Source organism: Calidris pugnax, unplaced genomic scaffold (assembly GCF_001431845.1).
Source record: "Calidris pugnax isolate Ruff unplaced genomic scaffold, ASM143184v1 scaffold109, whole genome shotgun sequence".
NCBI classification, from domain to species: domain Eukaryota; kingdom Metazoa; phylum Chordata; class Aves; order Charadriiformes; family Scolopacidae; genus Calidris; species Calidris pugnax.
This window is the reverse complement of record NW_015090844.1, coordinates 345,528-367,829: the sequence shown is the minus strand read 5'-3', so window position 1 is coordinate 367,829 and position 22,302 is coordinate 345,528. Positions and strand designations below refer to the sequence as shown.

Sequence of the window (22,302 nt, the reverse complement as noted above, 5' to 3'; positions counted from 1 at the left end):
TTTGGGCTTCTCTCAGTCAGCATGGTGAGAACCTCAAGAAGGGAAAATACGTGTTGTGAATAATAGTAAGCTTGACAGCATGGAAGAAATGGAGAGAACCTCAAGCAGCTGGGTCAGGTAATTACATAAGTAGTACAGATCCATTATTGTTTATATTAATGTGGCCCAATGTGAAGCTCTCTAGTCCAATTGCTCCACTAGGGAGCAACATACTTGGCACCTTCCTCCTCTACAGCAGCAGTGGATCACCTGCTGGATCACCTGCTGCCGTATCAGTTCCTCAGTGTTGCTCTGCATGGCATCACACAAGTTAGCAAAAGGCAGGGCAGAAGGCAAATTCAGATTTTAGCACCTTCAGGGGCTTTACCGTGGCCATTTGTGTCTTTAGCTACTGCTCCAACTGGTAGAACTGACCTTCCATTGTAAGGCATTTGGTGCCGTACCCTTGCTGTGGTAACCATTCCCACCAACAAATAGCTGCTCGCATGTGGACGCTGGGTCTTGTTCTATGCTATTCATAGTTGTGCTTTATGATGCCCTACTGGCCCGTGGCCTTAAACTCTGGAAGTGTACCTCATCTCACCCTGCTTCCACAATCTGCTGTGGTTGTGACAGATGGGTTTTCCCTTGCCATGTAGGCAGGTTAAGAGGTTCCTCTCTCAAAATACTGCAGAAAGTGGGATTTTTTGGCGCTCCCCAGCCTACCACTTTGTGAGTGCCAAATGCGGGCTGAGATGATGGCAAAAGATATCTCAGTCAATGTCACTTTCATGAGGCTTCCAGCTCAGTCGCCTGATTTTAACAGAAAATTTATAATTCCCTACATTTGCAGTTGATACAAGCAACATAGAAGATAAAGCATCATAAGTCTTGACGGATGGACATTTTTAGAATGATCTTTTTTTTTTTTACCTTTTGCACAGCCATAAACCACCTTGCAGGCTAGATCCCTGATCTGTCCGTGTCCTTCCTGTGGCCTCCCAATCTTCTTGAATTGGCTGTGAGTGGCTATCTGAGATAAGGAGTTATCAAGGATTTTTAGATGGTGTTGAATCTGCTCTGGTTCAAATTTTATAGTCAAATTGATTTTAATTATTCCACCTGCAGTTAGAAATGGGATAGCTGAAGTAACTTTTCCAGGCTTATATACGTTCTTGATACTTTTTCTAATATACCCAATACTTGAGTCTTCAGAAAAATGTCACTGGTTTGGATAGTCAAATCTTGTTCTCCATAACTCCTCACCATAAACACTTATTCAGATTTTGTATCTGAATGTCCACCAGTAAAGTGACAGCCGACTTTCATTTGTGCATTAATCTGTGTGAATTTCACATAAAATTTATTTGTAGGTGCTATGTGAACATCAAAGTGGAAATTCATCTCTAATCTTGGAAAAGAATCTACTTCCAAAGCATTTGACAAACAGATTTTTTTTGTTTTAAGTTTAACTTACAGGGAGGGAGATGCATTTTGTGGACACATCTGAGTAGATTAATAAATAGTATTTGTATATATGTAACCAAAACAGTAATTTATCAGGTAGGAGACAGATGCAGGGGAATAAAATGCCAATCTGCATATACAGTTGTGTTGTGTTCATGATGAACTGCTGTTTATTCAGGGCCAGTGTAGCTTGGCAGCATCAGAACTATTAGCTAGAAGATGACAAAAAATTGTCTCAAATAAAAATAGCAGAGACATAAAGGAGAAAATGAAATTTGTAAGGCACTGTTCACTAGCAGTGATCAGAGCTGATGACTGAAAAGAGACTTTAATACTTCATGCACTGTATTCCCAGGTGAGAAAGAGGGATGTATGGTTTATGTTGCAAATTCTAGATACTTCAACGAGTATAAATGAGTATATAGTGCGTGAAAATAAGCTTCTTTTCTTTTTTTTTGACACAAACAGATTTTAAAACTACATTACCTTACTCTGCCCTTATTTTGGGGGTTTATAGTTTTGAAGAGTTGCACAGAATTCAAAGAGCAGGAATAAAGGAATCTGAAGGAATAATCTATGGTAAAATTGTACACAGTCATGTAACATCATAATGGATACATTAAAATTAAGTTAGCACATAACAATTTCCTTTTCAGTGCCTGATTTTGCACCTCAATCCTATTATTTTAACATCTATTATTTTAAATGAAATATTGACACGAAAAATTCCATAAAATATTTTTATTTTTCTAACAAAAAAGGGGGTTTATTCAAGAAATAGCAGTAGCCCAATACTTCTAAGCAACCTTACAAAAGCATTCAGCAGGAACAAGTAAGAATCCCATTTCAGTAGCAGTTTCAAGAAGGCAAAGCCCACATTTAGTATTTTAACATTTTTCAGAAATAAAAGTCCATTACTGTGCAGTGAGTCCAGTTCTTGACTCTTTTTAAGCACATAGCTGTTTCAACAAATTGGAATTCTGTTGCCAGTTACAGATACTGATGCTTATTAATATTTCTGGCTATTTTCACCGCAGATTTGGATGGAAAGAGCAAGGAAAAGACACTGATGTTTCTTTTCATTTCTTACCCTATTTCAGGACTGCGTGTTACACAGGAGTCTCATTGGTGATCTGAAAGCATTCTTAGATAAATACGGATTTGATGTTCTTGTTATTTTGGCCAACTGTTTGTCAGAGGAGAAGCAAACAAAACGACAAATAGCAGTATACTCGGAAAACTTAGAGCTAGGCAACCAAGTAAGTACCTGGAATAAGAATCAAATAATGTCTTTTCTGAATAAAACATGTTTGTTTTTCTGGGGTTTTTTTTAAGAAGTATATACCGAAGTGTTGAATAATTAAGTGGGGTCAAGAAGTAGCAACTGAATAGCTATTTGAAATAGCTGCATTATTTCTATGATGCAAATTGAAAGACTGTGGTATTTATTTATTTTTTTCAGACCAGCCTAATATAAAAATTGTATGGTTAAAAGAGGTACAGAAAGAGACAAAATTTTTCAATTTAGCTAAAACAGAATGATCTTTTTTCCTACTAGTTTTTGCTTGATTCTGTATTGTGATCTACACAAATGTGTCTTTGGCAGTGATGGATGAGCAAACACATTGTAAATGGTAATGACCAGGACTCATCTATGTGTATGTTATTGCTAAAGAATTTAAACTCTGAAATTAAGCCAAATTATTGCTCGGATGTTCGTTTACCCAAAGCCATACTGTCCATTTTTTTTTTAATTATATTTGTCCCAAAATGGAAGAAATCATCTCAGTGACAACTTTTTGAATCTTTTTCTCAGTCTTAAAAACTTCTGATTTTAGGGACATTTAGGTGGCTAAATAACTCTATTGCTTTCAAGGTCAATATGAATGTATTTATTTTATCAATCTAATTATCCCATTCTACAAATACTTTTATCATGTACTCTTACATATTTTACTCAGATTTCTCAAGGCAACAGCTAAAAATTTATTTGGATTTTCTTTTCCTAATGAAAAGTGAACTTGAAAGTCCAATGGTATAATTTCAAGTAAATATTCTGACCAATTATATAATACGTATTTTGTATTGATCTTTGATTTAAATACTTCATTAATTTATGGGTCATAATAAGGCTGTTACAGCCAAATGGCCAAGGAATAGATTAATAGGAGAAAATAGGTATGGCTGTGTTACAGGGTGAAGTAGTTAGTATGTGCCCTTATGTTCATGATTGCAATTGCTTTTGAAACATCCTGTTTTTCAACAGATCTGCTGTGAATTAGAAGAATGTCAGAATCCATGTTTGGAGCTGGATCCTCTAGAGTGCGGATGTGACCAAATTCTGATTTATCATCAAGAAAATTCTTTGGTGACCTGTGATCAAATTTTTCTTCTACTTAAGGAAGTTATCAATAGAAGACAATCAGAAATGGTATCAAACAGTAGAACCTCTTCTACTGAAGCTGTTGCTGGAAGTGCTCCACTTTCACAAGGATCTTCTGGTATTATGGAGTTATATGGTTCTGATGTAGAACCACAGCCCAGTTCTGCCAATTTTATAGAAAATCCTCAAGAGCTAAATGAATCTATGCAAGCCCACGTTGATGTTAATGTAGACCTTGTGAGTCCAGACAGTGGATTGGCTACCATTAGAAGCAGCCGATCTTCCAAGGAGAGTTCTGTTTTCCTTAGTGATGATAGCCCTGTTGCAGAAGGTGCTGCTTCCCACCACAGTCTTCTGCCTGGCTTTGATTCCTACAGCCCTATTCCTGAAGGAGCAATAGCTGAAGAACAAAAACCTCAGTCTAGAGAAAACAGCGATAACTTTGATCTTTTCAATTTTGATCTAGCACCTGTGGTTACAGCTCCATCTGAGTCATCTTCTCGTTCTGTTGATTGTTCCCCAGCAGACGACTATTTCCTTAATAGTGATTCATCAGAAGGACAACAACTCACTGTGCAGAAAGAACTTGATGAAGCAAACCTGCTAGAAAATGATACAGCAAATTATTCAACTGACTTACTTATGACGACAAACGAGGAAGACAATTTAGCTGAATTTGATGAGAATCCAGGAGAAATGTGTGAGAAAACTTCAAGTTTGGTTGATTTAGGTGAAGGTGATTCTTCTTCACCTGAAATGTTGAAATCTGCTGATTCAAGAATTCCACCAACTCCTATGAACAGTCTTGTAGAAACTTCACCATTAGATAATGGGCAGCCTTTATTTTTTCCACAAGATGTCGTCAAAAAAATTAATGAAATAGATGACACAAATTATTCTCAGTCTCGTGTTAGATATGGGAGCTGGTGGGATGGCTTTGACCTAGACTCCAGAAATGCTGATCCATGGAGTTCAAGTGAGCAGGAATCTGTATTTCAGAGCCCTGTCTTGTGGAAAGATTGTAAAGAAAGTCCCTCGCTACGAGAACATATTGACAGAAGAGCCTCAGATTCTGTATTCCTCCAAAAACAGCCAAAGCAAATGGAATACATGAGAGCAGGTCTGTGGGATAATCAGTTTAAACAAAATAATTGGAACCATGAGAATCCAGAGAAAAACAGTGAACATTCACATCTGCAAACTGCTTCTTTAAAGGAGACAAAGCAAGAACCAGAGAGCTTTACTGACCCATGGAAGGTCAGTCAGCCGACGCCTGTGATGTCAGATGCATGGTATAGTGGTGAAGGGAAAGACAGTCAGCTAGCTGGAGATTCTTACGACACCTGGACTAGGTTCGATGCAGGAGATATTGCTAGATCCTCGGAAAATGTATGGAACATGCCCAAACTGGATAGAGAAAAAAAATCCATGAATATTCCTGAGGAATGGGCTGTATCAAAAAATAGTTTATCAGATTCTTCAGAAATCACACCAGATAATGAGACTGAAAATCCACCTATCCAGGTATCTCCAGAAGCCTGGGATAAAGAAAGACATTCAGTAGAAGACTATGGGAAATCTAAAAATACAATTTCTGTTTTCAACAATATGCAAAATAATTCCAAGCAAACAGAGGAAAAGGCTGTATTTGGTGACACTAAACATAGACCAACACAATTTGAAAATATAGACACCTGGAATATATATGATAAAAACATCAGGAACAAAGTAACAGAAGTAGTAGTGCCGTGGGAGGATACCTTCTTGTACAAGCACTCAGATCTTAGTTCATCAAACATAGGCGAAGATTTAGTTGTTTCTCCACCAGACACCAATTATTCAACATCTGATTCATATATATCACCTACATATGTGGAAGACGAAAGAGAAAAAGAGGACAAAGATTTGGATGAAGAAACAGTTATTGATAAATTGATAAGCCCAAATTTGGCTGAGCCAAGTATACTTGAGAAAGCAAATAAGGAACCAGTATCTCCTAGAAACATGCCATGTGCAAGCAGTGGAAATACAAATATCTGGAACACTCCCTTAAATAATGTCACTCAGTTGCAAGAAAGAAATTCTGAGATCATTAGTCTTTCTGCTTATGCTAAACCTTTCCTTAATTCAGAACAAATAGATGATCAATGTTTTTCAACTGAGATACACCCTAGCGAAAATAATTTTTCTGTATCTGAAACCAGAAGAGTAACACCGGTATACAACCAAACAGTGAATGACTTATCACCACCACGCAGTGAATTAAATAATAGAGAGACCGCAGCTGAAAATGTAGAAACAGTCAGCAGGGTTCCTGTAGAAGACACAGACACATCTACACCAACTTCAGATACTGGGAATGGTTTGGATCTGAAAGTACTTGACTTGGGGAGTGAGATACAAAGTAAGAAGGCAGCAAAAACCACTGCTGATGCTGACGAAAAGCTGGATAGTCAGGATTCAGTGCCACAGCTGAACTCGTGGAGTTTACAGAGTGAGCAGGGTTGTGAGGAAAGCTGGGACAATGCCATTGTCACCTCCCAGGAAGGAAAAGATAAGAGAACAGATGAGATGAGTGGGCAGCAAATTATTAGTGACATTTGTAATAAACCAGTGCAAGAGGAAAGTGAATCTTCATGCAATGCAGATTCAGAAGAAAACAGGTCAACAACTGAAGTTCCCAGCTCTCCAGAAAAAATGAGCAGTAGTGTTAGTTTGGAAGCGTTAGTCACAGAGAATGAGTCATTTTCCAATCAAAGCAATCCAGTTAGTCAGGAAGAGAGGAAAGACTTGTCGCAGAGTAATGTAGAATCTTCTTCAAGTGCTTCTGAGGAAGGCAGAAATTATGAATCTTTTGATGACTCCAGACCACAAAATTACAATTATAGTGAAATGTCACAGCTGCTTTCTGAGAAAATTGAAACGGAGACTACAGTGATAGAAGATGCAACGATGGAAGCGGAAAGTATCTCTCAAAGTTCTGATAAGAGTAGTGATAATTCTGAAAATAATTCTTCTAAAATGCCTGGAAGCTCAGGCACTTGGAATGACTCTGGAAAGAGTGGCTGTGACCTAGCCACATCAATTCCTTTGATGAATGAACCACAAGAAGTGCTAGGAGAAGTGAAAGAGGGCTTACATGAAGTGGTTCCTAACCATCCAGGCATTTGTAATTCTGAGTTAGTACCTGTCAAAAGTAGCTCAGAAATGAACAGGACTCATGAAAAGTCTTTCATAGATGAGCTTAAGAAGAGTTCTTCTTCTGGATATGTCAGTGTTCCTGACATTACAGAAATGTCTGCGGTGGAAAGTTCATTTTCCCACGAAATAGGTTCTGGGAGAAATGAAAGCTTTGAAAATTTAGAATCTGCTAATAATTTATGCGGCGAGCCAGGTGTAATGCTTAAGGACAGTCTTCCCCAGTCTCCTTGGGATTCACAGCCATGTGAAGGTTTGCCATCTCCTGGAACAAGTCCTGAGGCAAGTGAAGTCCTTGAAATGGCAAATACCACAAGTAGCCTTTCAAAGGATATACAGATCAAAAGTTATTTGGAAGAAGATAATGTGTGGAGTGATTATGCACACTCAAGTGGAACAAGTCCTGATTTAAGTGATGCATCTGTGAATGTGTGGGGAGACCTTCCAGTTACCAGTGATCACAAAAGCAGTAGGGATATGTGGGATATTAAAAATAATAAAAATCTTGAAGATACTTGTAAAAGGAATGAATTTGGGAATGAATGTGAAGAAGGATTTGAAACAAGCACTGAACAGAACAAAGTTCCTAGCAGCTTAGATTTTTGGAATGCCCATGTAGATGATGACACTGTATCTTCTTTGTCAAGTCCTGACATAAATGAAGATTCAGAGAATTCAGAGGCATGTCCAGAAGTGATTCATGAAGACTCCACATATGAAAGCAAACAGCACAAAGTCTCTGAAATTGGAGATGATTATGCTCAATCCAATGCGACAAGTTCTGAAGCAAATGAAGATGATTTAGATGCAAAATCTAAGGGGGGAGAGAAGGTCCAGGTAGGCATCTTCGATGAAAATTCTGAAACAATTAAAGCTATGGAAGTATTGCAGGAGGACTTGACTACAGTGGAGCATAATGTGACTTCTGAGCATTTAGGTCACTGGGAAACACTTCAGGAAAACGCTCAGATGAGTATTTCCAGTGAAAAAACAGGTAGCAGAGAAGACTCATATTTTTATCAAATGAATGAAGATATTACACCGACTGTTGGGGATAGAGCTTCAAAAGCTGTAGATATGTGGAATACGCCATTGGAAGCAGATTTAAAAACTGATCAAAAATCCACAGTAGGAACATTTGATTTTCCAGATGACAGTTCAGAATGGTGGAATTCACAACCTTGTGAAGAAAAGCAATTGGAAGATCAGTATTCCGTTTCAAGTCACTCTGCAACAAACCAGTTAACAAAGAGTAAGGAGGACTCCAGGGGATCACCTTCACAAGATGACGAACTTTCAGAAACACGTTTCACTAACGCAAGTAATGATGGAAATCAGCTTCCCCCCTTGTACTGTGATGAAAAAGAAAATGAAAGCCTAGTACATCCTGTGGATATTTCTGATAGTCAAATAAATCAAGACACTGTACAGTTAAAACAATTTGATCCTTTCATAGTGGATAAAGAAGAAAGGGGCTTGAAAGAGCCATTGTTTCCTACAGCTGAGGGAAATCAACTGACTCCACAGAATCCTTTTTCAGGTGAGGAACAAAGTGTGCCAACCACATCAGTTCAAGAAATCACTGTACTGGATCTACCACAAGACAATGAGGGAAATGCAAGTCTCATTCCTCAAGAACAACAGCGGGACACCTGTGGAAAACTAGAAGTGCATAACTCCCTGCCAGATGCTTTCACTGTAGAAGACTTATCTTTTGAAATGACAGAGAAGTCAAGCCCAAGCTGGAGTATATTAGTTCCCCAAACTGCACATATCCCAGATATTTTACAGGATAACACGCAAGAAAGTAATCAGCTGTTTTCTGTGGAACCTGACCTGTGGACTAATGCTGAGCATATTGTCACTTTGAAAGCAGATGGTGAAAATCCTGATATATTAAGTCACTGTGACCAAGACAATAGTTCAGAGGCCTCAAGCAGTCCTGATGTGTGCCAGGAGTATGAAACTAGGTATCCGTCTATCCCATCTTCTCAGATTGGGGTAGAACCTGCAGACAAAGATAATAAACCAGTTCCTGCATGGTCAAATATGGGTAGAGAGGCAGATTTTGATTCAAAGTGTCAGTTAGCATTGCAGAAGGTAGAGACACGGTCTGAAAGTGGTAGCCCCCAGGGCTATGAACAGGGAAGCTCTGATGAATCGTATCAGCTAATCTCTTCTAATACTCAGAACCCTCCTGAATTTGCAGCTTTAGAAGAGTATAGTCTAGAAAATAAGCTTGTTACTGACCCAATTGAGTCAGCTGAAATTACCAATGAAATTTTAGAAGTGACATCCTTAGATCTAAAACACACATTCCATGAGAGTCTTACCCCTGAGAGCCATCCAGGAACACCAGCTGATACAACTGAAATAGCGACCTCCCAAATGCAATTGGTTCCCTTGGATTTCACTCTATCTGATAGAGCAGAGCAAAGCTTAAAAGAAATTAATGCCTTGGCTGAAGTTGGAAAATATTCTGATATTGACCGTACAGCAATAACTGGTGATGAGCTAAACATGTCAGAAGAATTTGTAGGTGAATCTGAGACAGGGGTAGAGAACAGCATCAGGAGCACATCAGTGACTAATGTCCCGGCAAGCACATGTGGTGGGATGAACACAATGACAGTAGCAGGCAGTGAAGTAGCAGAAGAGGAATCAAAGGATAAGCAGATATTCTCTCCTAAATCCTTTCTGCCTGGTGGTGATGAAGGTCATGAATCTGATTCAAGTCATCCACTGGTTGATGACACAGCAAAAGAATCTGAAGATGCAATTGAGAAGGATGTTCCTGTGCTTAAGGAAATGCTCGCTGATCAATCACCAGTGGTGTGTTCTCCACCATCCAATGTATCTTCTGATGCTGAATCTGAGACAGGGGTAGAGAACAGCATCAGGAGCACATCAATGACTAATGTCCCAGCAAGCACATATGGTGGGATGAACACAATGACAGTAGTAGGCAGTGAAGTAGCAGAAGAGGAATCAAAGGATAAGCAGATATTCTCTCCTAAATCCTTTCTGCCTGGTGGTAACGAAGGTCATGAATCTGATTCAAGTCATCCACTGGTTGATGACACAGCAAAAGAATCTGAAGATGCAATTGAGAAGGATGTTCCTGTGCTTAAGGAAATGCTCGCTGATCAATCACCAGTGGTGTGTTCTCCACCATCCAATGTATCTTCTGATGCTGAATCTGAGACAGGGGTAGAGAACAGCATCAGAAGCACATCAGTGACTAATGTCCTGGCAAGCACGTGTGGTGGGATGGACACAATGACAGTAGTAGGCAGTGAAGTAGCAGAAGAGGAATCAAAGGATAAGCAGATATTCTCTCCTAAATCCTTTCTGCCTGGTGGTGATGAAGGTCATGAATCTGATTCAAGTCATCCACTGGTTGATGACACAGCAAAAGAATCTGAAGATGCAATTGAGAAGGATGTTCCTGTGCTTAAGGAAATGCTCGCTGATCAATCACCAGTGGTGTGTACCCCACCATCTGATGTATCTTCTGATGCTGAACTCTTTGGCAGCAGAGAGTGTGCAAAGGATGAACTCTTGTTACAGCAGCCATTTTGTGACAGTGCTTCTCTGGAAAAATCTTTACCACTGCCAGCTCCTTCAGGAGGTACAGAAGGCATCCCAGTGACCAAAGACGGCAGCATTAAAGATCGGATGTCTGACACATCCACAGAGTGCCTTTGGGAAAATCACACATCAATACCTTCACTGTCCGAGTCTGAAGTAACTCTAGGAGCTTCTGGGATTTCCATAGGAAAATCTGAAGCAGAAACAACTGATCTCGACTCACCGCCAGGTGGAGATAAAGGATCACCTGATGGTAAGAAAACATGTTTTCAGATCAAGTTCATAGGACAAAGAAAGAAGGAAATGTCTGGAGTATTACTGCTGAATGATGGGGCTGTGGGGGAAATTTGAAGTTTTTGTGTGTCCCTGACATACAAAACTCTAGCACCACCCTTCTAGACATATCTAAAGCTTTTAAGCATTGAAGTAGGAACATTATTTCTGCTGTTTGTACAGGGCCCAGCATATGGAACACTGAATCATTTCTCCCTTAGGAATGATTACAGTGTTAATGTATAATCTTTAACAATAATGATGATGATGATGATGCTATAAAATTCACGTACACATTAACAGAGCAAAGCAAACTGAGAGGAGTTTTGTCTCGCTGTACTGATTTAAAGAAATCATGGTGACTGAAACAGTAATTCAAAAACTAAAAGGAGTTTCTTCTTGCATGTTTTTTTAGAAGCTGGCACAGACTCCCTATTTTGTAGGGAGAATAAGCTGAGAAATGCAGAGGGTAAGGAAGACGTGAGGATGCAGGTGCACCAAGATCCAACTTCACTGGAGATGGATTACATCCTTGCTACTGAGGAAGAAAATATGCCTTCAACCAAGGATACCCTTGAAAGAAATGAAAGTGATTTTGCATTTCAAGAAGGTAATGTAGCTGAACAAACTGAATCTCATGAAGACTTTTCACCAGGCTCCTTGGATACTTTTCAGCCAATCTCCATTAAAGATGAAGGGGAAGATCACTCTGTTGCTGGGACTGAATGGGACTCTATTCACTTAGAAGAGAAAAGTTCTTGTGTTGTGCCTCAAAAACTGGGTGGTGAAGGGAGATCACAGGAAAGCCATGGGCAAGATGAGGGCTGGATTATATTGGGCCAAAATGAAGTCAGTGACCTATCACCTGAAGAAATTTCTGCTGGGTCAGAGATGGCAAAATCAGAGTCTGAACATTCTGGCGAAGAACTGGCAGCTGTTGTAGCACAGGAATCAATTCTTGACACTCAGGCAGAATTTCAAGTAGAAACTCCCCTTCAGAAATCTTTTGAAGATGATGGCTATTCTCCTTCAGGCAGCCTCACCACCAAGGATGAGATTTCGAGCATTGCAGGAACACATGTGTTGGAGGTGGTTGGTGATGATGGTGCAGGGGAAGCAAATTCTCAACAGAGACTTGGAGATAACATAGCAACAGAACAAGAAATGAAGGAGGAAACGGTGCTTGTCAACAGAGAAAGACAACTGAGTCAAAAATTAGGGTAAGGAAAGACCAACCTATTTCCTTTCAAGAGTCTTCTGGTCAGTTGTTATCAATGTTATTGAAGTGCATGATGTTATGAATAGATAGCAGGACTTTCAAATCTGAAGTACTAATTATATTTACATGATTTAAGTATCACTATATTTCTCCCTTTGTAAAAAGGGAGCCTTGGTTCTTGGTTTCCTGTTATGAGTCAAATTAGGATCAGTTTGCAGTGCAGGAAGCCTGTAAGGCCACATCCTTGCAGGAATAAGTTTGTCTTCCTTCCGTGGAGTCCCATAGACTTCATAATCTACCTTTAAATCTGAAACAGATGTGGCCAAGGAACACAGGCCAAAGCCAGGCACTGGTGCTATTAGTCCAGATGCAATACCAGTGATGAGATTATGGAGGGACTGAAATGATGTACTATCTCTGTCTAATGCAAAACGTCTGGGCAGGAAGATAGGAGAAGGTTGAGGACCAGGGCCAGAAAAAGGTGCTGCTTATAAAGGCAAGAAGAGGGTGATGGAAAATTATGGTTGTGGTGGTTATTTCCAAGCTGTAGTCAGGTCAGAGCAGTGTTCTTCTCTGCTCAGACTGGACTGGCAGTTGAGGCAGTTGGCGTATATTTGCACCTGCCTTTGGGTGGAAGCGCAGCCTCTGATCTGACAGCATTACTACTGCCTGCTGGCTCTCTGCTGTGTTGACAGATGGAGAGAGAGATGATCCTCTTACCTCCATTTACTGTCATGTTTTGGAAAGAGTCCTTCTGTTATTGACTCATCTTTTACAACCAGGAGGTTGTAACTGCTACAGTGGGCTTCTAGTGTAGCCTGAGAGATGCAAGTGTCAAAGTCTGACCTCATTTCTCCTGGGCGTCTGTAACTGACATGCTGCAGTTTTACAAAGAGGAACCTGGCATTGCGTTTATAACAGTGAAATTGTTGTGAACAGTAAAAGAAACTTCTTAGTACACATAAAACTAGGTGGTGTAGCTGCTTTGTACTTCTTACTCCTTTTGAACTGCACTTACCCAAAAGAATATACGTGGTATGAAACATGTGGAAACATCCTGTTTGTGTGAAATGCAAGACTGATGTTTTACTTTTTTTCAAGTTTCTCCCAAGCACTTGTCATTTCAGTGTAGAATACGCATCACATTCACAACTTCTATTATCAGGTTTTAATTGGCTTGCAATTTATTTTAGACTTTATTTTTTTAAATTCTCACTAACAATTCTGCAATTTTAGCAGTAAGCTTTTTTTTTCCCTTAAAGGTGTCATGCCTGCGTATGACAATATAGCCCTGATAACAGCATGTGCAAATAATCTGTAATAGAAAAGCACAGCTGTTTGCTAACCCCATCCCCACCCTAAACAGTTAATATTTTATTAAGATTTCAGGAATTAATAGTTCGATAGCTGTGATTTATCTTCTCCCAGACTTGTTAAAATATCTCCCCTCTAAACATATTTTCCCACATTTTTCAAAGAGTGTATCATTACCACAAGATCAGGCACTGCTATCACTGAGCTATTTTTAATATACGGTTAAGTGCTGGCTTCATCCTAAACACAAACCCTAGTCTCAGAAACTCTGAAATATAATGATGGTACTTGTAGGCTTAAACTTAGGCACCTGTATAGGACTTTAGGTTTTCTTGACAGACAAGATTTTGAGTAGTACATAGAGCGTACTTTGCCCTCACACACCACCCCTGGCTGAAGTCACTTCAATGTAATTAGACAGACAGCACTGGGGAGAATATGAGATGAGAGGGGCTTTGTTTCTCTAGGGCAGTGACAGCTTTTATTGATGCAGGTTAGCATTTACTGCCCTCAAGAAAGAGGAAAATCTTCAGAAGAGTTAGCAGAAGATGAGCACTCCCCGGTTCTGCATGATCTGAAGTAAACCAAATGCTAAGCGTTTGACCTTGAAACTATAAAAAGTTGAGCTGTTTGGCACATTTCTGTTGCACCCAATCCTCCAAGCTTCTAATTTCCATTCCAGAAGGAAAAGGAGAAATTTTGAAATTTCCTGTAGAAGAAAAATCTGCCAGAAGCAAACCAAGCAAAACCCCCAAGCAGTTGTTTTGAATCCACATTAATATGTGGGAGGGCAGCTTGAGATAGCCAATCTGGGAAAGTCAGACATCCTTTGACTTTGAGGTGGTTTGCTTGTTAGTACTAGTCCACACCCTGGAAGTCATCTTCCTCCATCATCTCTCCACTTGGAATTCCTCAAAACTAACTCATTTCAGTGAATAAAGCTGTTTTTTTGACAAACCAATGATTTTTAGTGAAAATCTTTAAATCAAAAAATACTTACCATCTCTGCTTACAATAAATGGCGACTGGGATGGGAAAAGGAGGGGTTATTTAGAGGTGCTAGCTAGTTGCAGGCTTGCAAATCTGACATGAAAAAATCAGCTGTCAATTCCTCTGACTCCCATAAAGCATTATAAATTAAAAGCAGCCAGATGTTGACCCTGCTTAAGTCACACTGATTAATTATATGCAGGCAGTGTCCCAGGGTTTGACTTGCCATGCTTGCATGCCCGTGATGTTCTCAGAGAGGAAAAGAAAACTGGTCTAGTTATCTCATAATTTTTGTAAATCATCCCAATGGGGTTGAGATAACTTTGAAGCAGTAAGATTCTTTGTTAGATACCTGAAGAAAACAATCTGATTTTCTGATTTTTGAACTTACACTGGCATGAGAAAAATCATTCCTATGGCCACAGATTTATAGGGGCTTTTAACATCTTAGTGGTATAAATTGTTAGATCCACTAAGAGACCAACTCTGATGCTCTTTAGGAATTTTTGTAAGTCTCCAAAGTAAAAACTCAAATCTTGTGCACCACAGTAGTTTGCATTGGTGTTTCAGATGTAGTTTCAGATGTAGGACATTCATTATTCTTAGAGCTTAGCATATTCTTTTAGACTGATTCCCACACTAAAGTCTAAAACTGGACCATGTTAATGTAAGAGTGTTTTCAGTGAAAATTTAAATGCAGGATGGAATATGCAAGGAAATACTATCCTGCAAGGAATGTATACAGCAGTTCATGGTATAGAATATATATACGTGGTCACTGTAACTTCCACTAAAGCCTTTTTTCTTATCTGACTCAGAAGTTGTTTGATACTTGTTTAATACGAAATGCCTTTTCATTGCATAGCACTGGCTATTTCTGTTTTATGATGAACAATAGTGATGATGAAGCCCAGAAAAGTAAAGAAAAGCAAGGAAGTTATTTGGCATTCGCTTTACCAATTATTTATGCAAGCATGGAACCAGTAAAATCTACCTTCCTTTGGTTTTATGTTTTGTTACTAGACTTTTTGGATGATAAAGTCTGAAATCAAAGGGGAGTTTTTTCCCACCAGTAATGTTATTAAAATTATTGCTATTGTATGAGGATTTCATATCTAATAGAGATTGCTTTCACAGTCCTGTTTTCCTCTCAGTGCTTGGTAGCTGATGTTCAATAAACTTGTAATATGCTGATGCCTTTGGTCAGTCAGATAATGACTTCAGACTTTTTGGGGGATAGCAGAGACACATACAGATATCCCTGTGAATGCCCACAGCATGATCACAGAGGCCTTGATTCTGTTGAAATCAAAGCAACACACAAAAAATACTATGGTAGAAAGGATAAAACACATACAGGGATAATTATTTCTTGATTATATGTCAATTTCATTGACATATATCATGACCTATTTTTAGATAAACAGCTGAAAAAACAGCAACTGCTATGGTAGGATTGTGCAATTAGAAATGCTTTCTAAAACATTTAACCGACAGTTTTAAAAACAGAAGTTACTTCTTATACTTTAGTGTGCAGCTTGTACGTCTGAAATTAACTGCCCTTCTTGGCTCACAAAGTTTAAAACAATGTGATACAGCAGGACTGCCAGCCCCTGGGAGGTTAGCGGTGTCAGTGAAACACCAGTGAAACACTGGCTTCATCACATCAGAGAAGAAACTAAGGCTTTTACCGTGTTCTTACTGTAGAAGCATTTCTGGATGGCCTGATGGTGCTAGTCATCAAGCCCCGAGTCCACCAAAGACTTACATCTTTGAAGAAGGCTTTGGTAGAACTGAACTGAAGCCAAAGTAACCAACACTCGGCTCTCAGAAGTGTCCTTTTGCCTGAATTCTTGCACTTCTGAAAGGCCGTAATTTTCAGTATGAAAAGTTTATTGGATTCTTCACTAACTATGACTCTTGCCTTGACTGAATAGTCTATTTCCTAGCTCAGGGTTAATGAAGCCTGCTTGCTATCAAGTAATTAAGCACCCTTATTCTGAAGGTCTGGCTGGATAGCTGGATTACACTCTCTGCTCATTTTAATGTTTTGTCAAATATTTTTGTTTTACACAGTTAAGTTTCATATATACCCTTGGCAGGGTATACAAATTAGTTTCCTTATTTTAGCTATGTACTTCACATTCATATATTTATGCATGGCACACACACAGTGTCTCTGAAGAATAAAGAAACTTGGGATTTGTACTCAAACAGATGATGGAGACATCCAGATGAATGGACAACTGAAATGGTAGTCCAGAGTTTATGGAGGGATTTACTCCATAACTACCTTCTAAGGCCCTTCCTGTATCTACAATTTATTCCTATATCCCTGTTTAGAAAAAAACTTAAGTTTGTGCTTGCATACTGTGCTGAAGTAGGTTCCTTTAGTAGTGGAATAAGGGTCAGTAAAGGATGTAGCTTGCATTATTTTCTGCTCTTATCCAGAAAGCTTCTGTCACTTTGTCTCGGAAAATTGACAGTTTTGTAGAAAATAGAGTTAAAGTTTTGAAACAGAAAGCATAAACAAAAATGAGAATGAAGAAGTGGATTGAAATCTTGATGTCTGCTGGTCACTGTCCCCTTCATCCCAATGCCAAGCGTAATAACTCTCCAGCTGTTCAGGTAGGTTTTAAGAAAGTCTGTGGCTATTGGTAAAGTTCTTTCCTCCTGCTCTGTTTTTCTTCTGCAAAAAAAAAAAAGCAGCAGCAGGAAGAGAAGAAAAGGATGAGGGTGCTTGCTAGTGTTAGAACACTGAAGAAAAGATATATACCTACCTCACTAATATACAAACACCAGCAATAATAAACCCTAATAGAGGTTTCTTTGGCCTCATAAAAAAAAGTGCAGAAAGATTTGATAACAGATGACTAATGTCAGTCTTTCCAGAAAGAAAATAGCTTTTTATACTTCTTTCCATATGTGAAGAGACAAGAGTGACTGCAACATTTAAAAAGGAAGAATTTGTGGATGACTGTACGAATGTTGGGTAGGCAGGGTAACATACTTCACCACTGCTGCTGTGGCTGGAGGTGTGCCAGGAGTAAGATTTATGAAGACTGGAGCTTATTTTCTTCCTGACAGAAGCTGTCCCATCTTACAGAGCTGTATGAAGCTTGGTGGTGTTGCAGTGGTCAGGAGGCAGAGGGAGAACACTCCATGACTATGCAATGGCTATGCTAACTTTTACCCACCAGCACGCACCTCAGAGTGTGTTAGTGGTTGTGTGTACCAGATCATTCTTGCTCTTGCCTTGGCTGTAGGGCAGAATTATCCTTTTCCTTAGTAGGAAGACTTAGAAAGAGCTGAGGGAAATACTATGAAACGATGCATTGACTTGAGGAATGAGAAGTAGTGAGAAGTAGCAGTAGAGACAAGGACACTGATGTTTGGAAGGTTTGGGGGAGAGCTTGGAAAACTTTAGGCAATTTATTTTGAACCACTGCCAAGATATATTTTACCCACTAGAACAAGGCTTCCACAGAAGAAAGCTTCATTTGTCTTTTTGATGCCACATTCTCAAAGAAACGGGAATCAGTCTTTTCTGCTCACTTGTATAGTGACTTTTTGGAAAAGAGAGTTCTTCCACTGTCTCTGTCCAAAATGCGTCTCTCTGACCGTTGCTTTACTGCTGCCTATTAAAATTGCCCAGTGCTGTAAGCAATCCAGCAAAATTTTAATAGAGAAGCCTGTTTCCATCATATTGCCTGTGGTTTACAATGAATAAAGATAATTAAAAATAATGACAGAAAAATCTGTGACTATTTCAAGACTAGTAAGAGTTCTGAGACTACTCCTGTTCCTTTGTGGTTTAGCCAAATGCACATCATATATCTCAAAGCCATTAATGATTCAAGTCAAGTATCAGTGTCCAGCACTGAATGTTCTGACAGAATGGAATCAGGGAAAAAAATCTCACTGACTCCAGTGGACCAGGGGTTTCACCCAGTGTTTTCTCAAAATGTGTGTCCTATCACCTCAAAGCCAGGAAAAGGCAGTGAATTAGGGAGCCCGAATTTACTTGTTGCTTCAATGGGCAAACCAGGCTCTTACATACAGGAAGCCTAAAGGATCAAATGTCTGTTGTGAGTTTAAGGTCCACATTCTGCAAAGTAACCTTTACTTCCCTTTGGATGCCTCTGTTTCCTTTTTCATTGCACACCCATGGGGCTGTCATCTTTCACTCCTGTCAGGTTTCTTTATTAATGGGCCAGCTTTGCTGGAAAGCAGTTTCAGGCACTCAAGGGACCAAGTGTGGGGCTTCAGTGGTGCTTCTAGCTCCTGCCATACTACAAGATTATGGACTTGAAAAGGGAATTGAACTCTAGTCTTCCACTTGGCGCAGCACAAAGTGTGACAATTGACTAAACACCTTTTTAAAGGTTAAAAAAAACCACGTAGGGAAAGCCCATGTAAATAAAAGTTAATGCCTTGTGACAGAAGTTAAAAAGCGAATTGAAACTGAACAAAATGTTTAGATTGGCATGTACAAGAATTCTTTGATTTTGCTGGTTCAGAACTTGTGATTTCAATGTTCATGTAAGTTTAGAGTGGGAAAGTATATCGTTAGTGTATTATTGTATATCATACCATTATAATCATTATAATAATATACGTGATGTAGTAGAAGCTCTATGTTATTTATTAGCCTTTGCGAAGAGGTTGCTTCAGTGAAAATTGAAGAATCCCTGGGACAGATGCAGAGCAGAGAATTTTCAAAACAAGGTAGCCATAAATTCATTAAAACATTTTATTTTAAAAAACACAGTAATTTGTAATAATGTATTTTAGTGTCAGTGAATCTGACTGCTAACCTTTTTTATAGATGGAAGGAACAACATATGCTGCTCATGCATGGGCTTTAGTAAAACCATTTTGTTCACTCTACTTGATTTGACCTGTGAAGACATGACAGCCATCTCTTTTGTTATCAATTTTGGGGTGATACAGTATTTTCCACTACCATCTGGAGGTTGAAAATTAATTAAAACTAAAAACCCAGTTTTCCATTGCAGAGCCAGCTGTTAAACAATAGCAGCCGCCAATATGGTGATGATCACATTTTTGTAAGAACAGCGTTAATATTTACATGCCAAATATCAAGTACTTTATAAAAAAAAACCTTCTAACAAGAAGAGAACAACACTTCAGTGACTGAGAAACAATTTTAAAAGGAAAAAAAATACCTAAAAAAATTCAGGAAAAATTCCTGAAATTTTACTTGTATGATGAGATTGGCCTGATAGAACCACTTTCTTAAAGCAAGAAGACCTGAAGTGTATTAGGGTGGTTTAGTGGTCACATGAAAAACTGGCCCACTGTTCAAAACCCCACAGTGTTCTGAGCTAATTCACTATATAACTTATTCCAATCAGTGTGATCAATGACGTGAGATTTCGGCCTAAAGTATTAATGAGCTTTGAAACAACCCTGTTGACGCAGACCTGACTTTGACAGTGAGCCTCAGGGTGCTCGGGGGTCCCAGCAAAGCATCCTAAGATCCAAAAGATGTTCTGTGTCATTCTGAGCATGGAGGATCAAGGCCATAGCTTCTACCACATTGTTAATTTCATAGCTTCATCATAATCTTGCTACTAATGACTTCTCTTGTACATAAATACTTTATAGCTCTATTTCCTGGATACAGCTTCTGGGTGTCTGGACTTTTAATTTCAAATTAATCAAAGAATGTCCAGTTTAAAAAGTGCTAAAAAAGATCCCCATTGTTGGAAATTTTTTGTAAAGCAAGCTGACAGTAGCATTGAAGGTCACATGTGTACAGCAGTGTCCTCTTTAGAAATGTATTTTCATATTGGTCATGATTTTTAAATTTTTTTAAATGTTTGATGTTGGCTTGTTGTTCTTCAATATAGCAGCTGGGGACTGATTTCTCAAGAGATCTTTCTTATCTCTTCTGATGAGAACTTTCCCTGTAGGATTAGTAATACCATGAAGAACAAGGTGGGGGCCCCTGTGCTGTAGGCGAGCGTGGAGCTGTACTGAAAAATTAAAATGGGGTTAGGCTTTGTGACTGCTTTTGGTTTTGACTGCTTATGGCTGAGCAATTTGATGTGAAATGATCTCCAGGTCTCATGGAACTCATCTTCAAGGAGGAGTTGCACAGTGTGAAGGGAGAAACTAACAGAAGGTTAGGCCATGCTAGGGCCTGTTGCCTTGCTGTTTTATCCCCAGAGAATTGCAGGGGAATAGGATTGAAAGCTCTTTTGTGTTTGGAAAGACACCTGGAGTTTCTAGGGACACTATCCCCAACAGGCTTTTATAAAAAGGGACTATGGGACTGCACTGCATGGAAAGAAATGTCCTTCCTTCAAGCACACCCCTAAAGAAACCAGTCAAGAGCACAGGCCACGAGCATTGCTTTTTGGTGCTCGTACAGTTTGTGTTCCCAGAATTTACCCTGCCTTCTGAACTGGTGATTGTTCAGTGTTTTGGTTTGGTTTTTTGTTTTTTGTTTTTTTTTAATTTGCATATGCACTCACTCCCATAGCTGAATTGCAAACCGAACAAGTTATGTAAAGCACGTTTGAATATGCATGTGCTCCATAATCATCGATGCAAACACAAATGAGGGCTGAGAGGGGTTGAATCCGTAAGAACTTTTTGTCATGCACTCTCTCATCACAGCCTTTCCTGGGGCTCTGAAATGAAACAGCGGGGAGCTTTTGGCTGCTGCCAGCTGACCTGCCGTATCAAAGTTTGGGGATGCTCCGACAAAGCTCCGCAGGGAATCGGGGGGGGGGGGGAAATAATTTTCACATCGGAAGCACAGCCCTGCGTTCATCTAAGCACCCCTTGAACCGAAGCCCGGTAGCTGCTGGTTGATGCAGCCAGCTATCACAGAGCAGGTGATCGCCCTCATTTAGCAGTACCACCAGCCACGTGACGAGAAAATGGTGGAGGATCTGTATTCCTAGTAAACTGCTACAGAAAGAAGGATGCTGAAGTGCAGCAGTAAAGCATCTTTATTATTTTCCCCGTAGAAAGGCGTCTTCAGGTCTTTAGAAGGTAAGCATCTCTTTACTCCGAGAGGCTGATATGCAGAAGGTTTTCTAATTAACGGCTCTATTGTTGCTGTTACTTTAGACAGAAAAAGGGGAAGTGTTTGTCAGCAGGATGCAAAGCACCCAGGACCTCATTACTGAAAGCCGGGCAGCTGTGCTTTAATTCTGTTGCAGCTCTTTATGAGAGAAGCTTACATCAGTTCATTGGGATTTCTTTTGTCTGAGCGCAGGCACAGTATTTATAATTAGGAAACAAAACTTCACTGCACAGTCACCTAGCACATTAGATTATTTTCAGCCTGTTTGCCTAGCTCGGAGGATAGGATGGGAAAAAAGGAATGTACGTTGGGCATCGTCGACAGATAACTTGCTTTTAAGACTGCTTTATTACTGGCATAGTGATTGTGATAGCTCTCCTTGTAGCCTGCATGACAATGGCTTTCAGGCTCTTTGCTATCAGCTGAAGCATATGATTTTTGAATTTTTTTGCGGCGTCCTCTTAAAATGTTGCAGTGAACAGAACACGTAATCTTTGAAGGTTAACTGGTCAAGGATGCACAGTAATCTCGGTGGTAAGAGGACTGAAAAATTATTGCAAAAGTTGATTTTGTATAGGCAGTATTTTTGTTTAAATTTAATTACAGGAGCTTGATTCAGCTCCATTAAGTTGTTTGCTTTTCTGTCTGTGATGAAGAATGAAAATATACTTCTGTTTTAAGCGTGATAAGCAAACAAATGATAGCAATGTACAGGAGGCATTGAAAATGTATAGAATGCCTAAATATGAGCTGCTTAGAGCAACACTGAAAAGAAATATATGCAGGCTTGGTAGGTGTATTTAGCCATAATCATTCTAAGTAAGG

General features: G+C 39.4%; 1 protein-coding gene across 3 annotated transcripts in view; it reads left to right on the top strand.

The window, feature by feature from the left end:
- The window catches only part of PRUNE2 (prune homolog 2 (Drosophila)), a 109,256-nt gene that overhangs the window by 44,296 nt on the left and 42,658 nt on the right, over nt 1–22,302 (top strand). For all 3 annotated transcript variants that reach the window (XM_014942657.1, XM_014942656.1, XM_014942658.1), the window contains exons 4-6: nt 2,547–2,705; nt 3,713–10,871; nt 11,307–12,111. In XM_014942657.1, the coding sequence (XP_014798143.1) occupies nt 2,547–2,705; nt 3,713–10,871; nt 11,307–12,111 (8,123 nt within the window). The remainder of the gene's footprint in view (nt 1–2,546; nt 2,706–3,712; nt 10,872–11,306; nt 12,112–22,302) is intronic.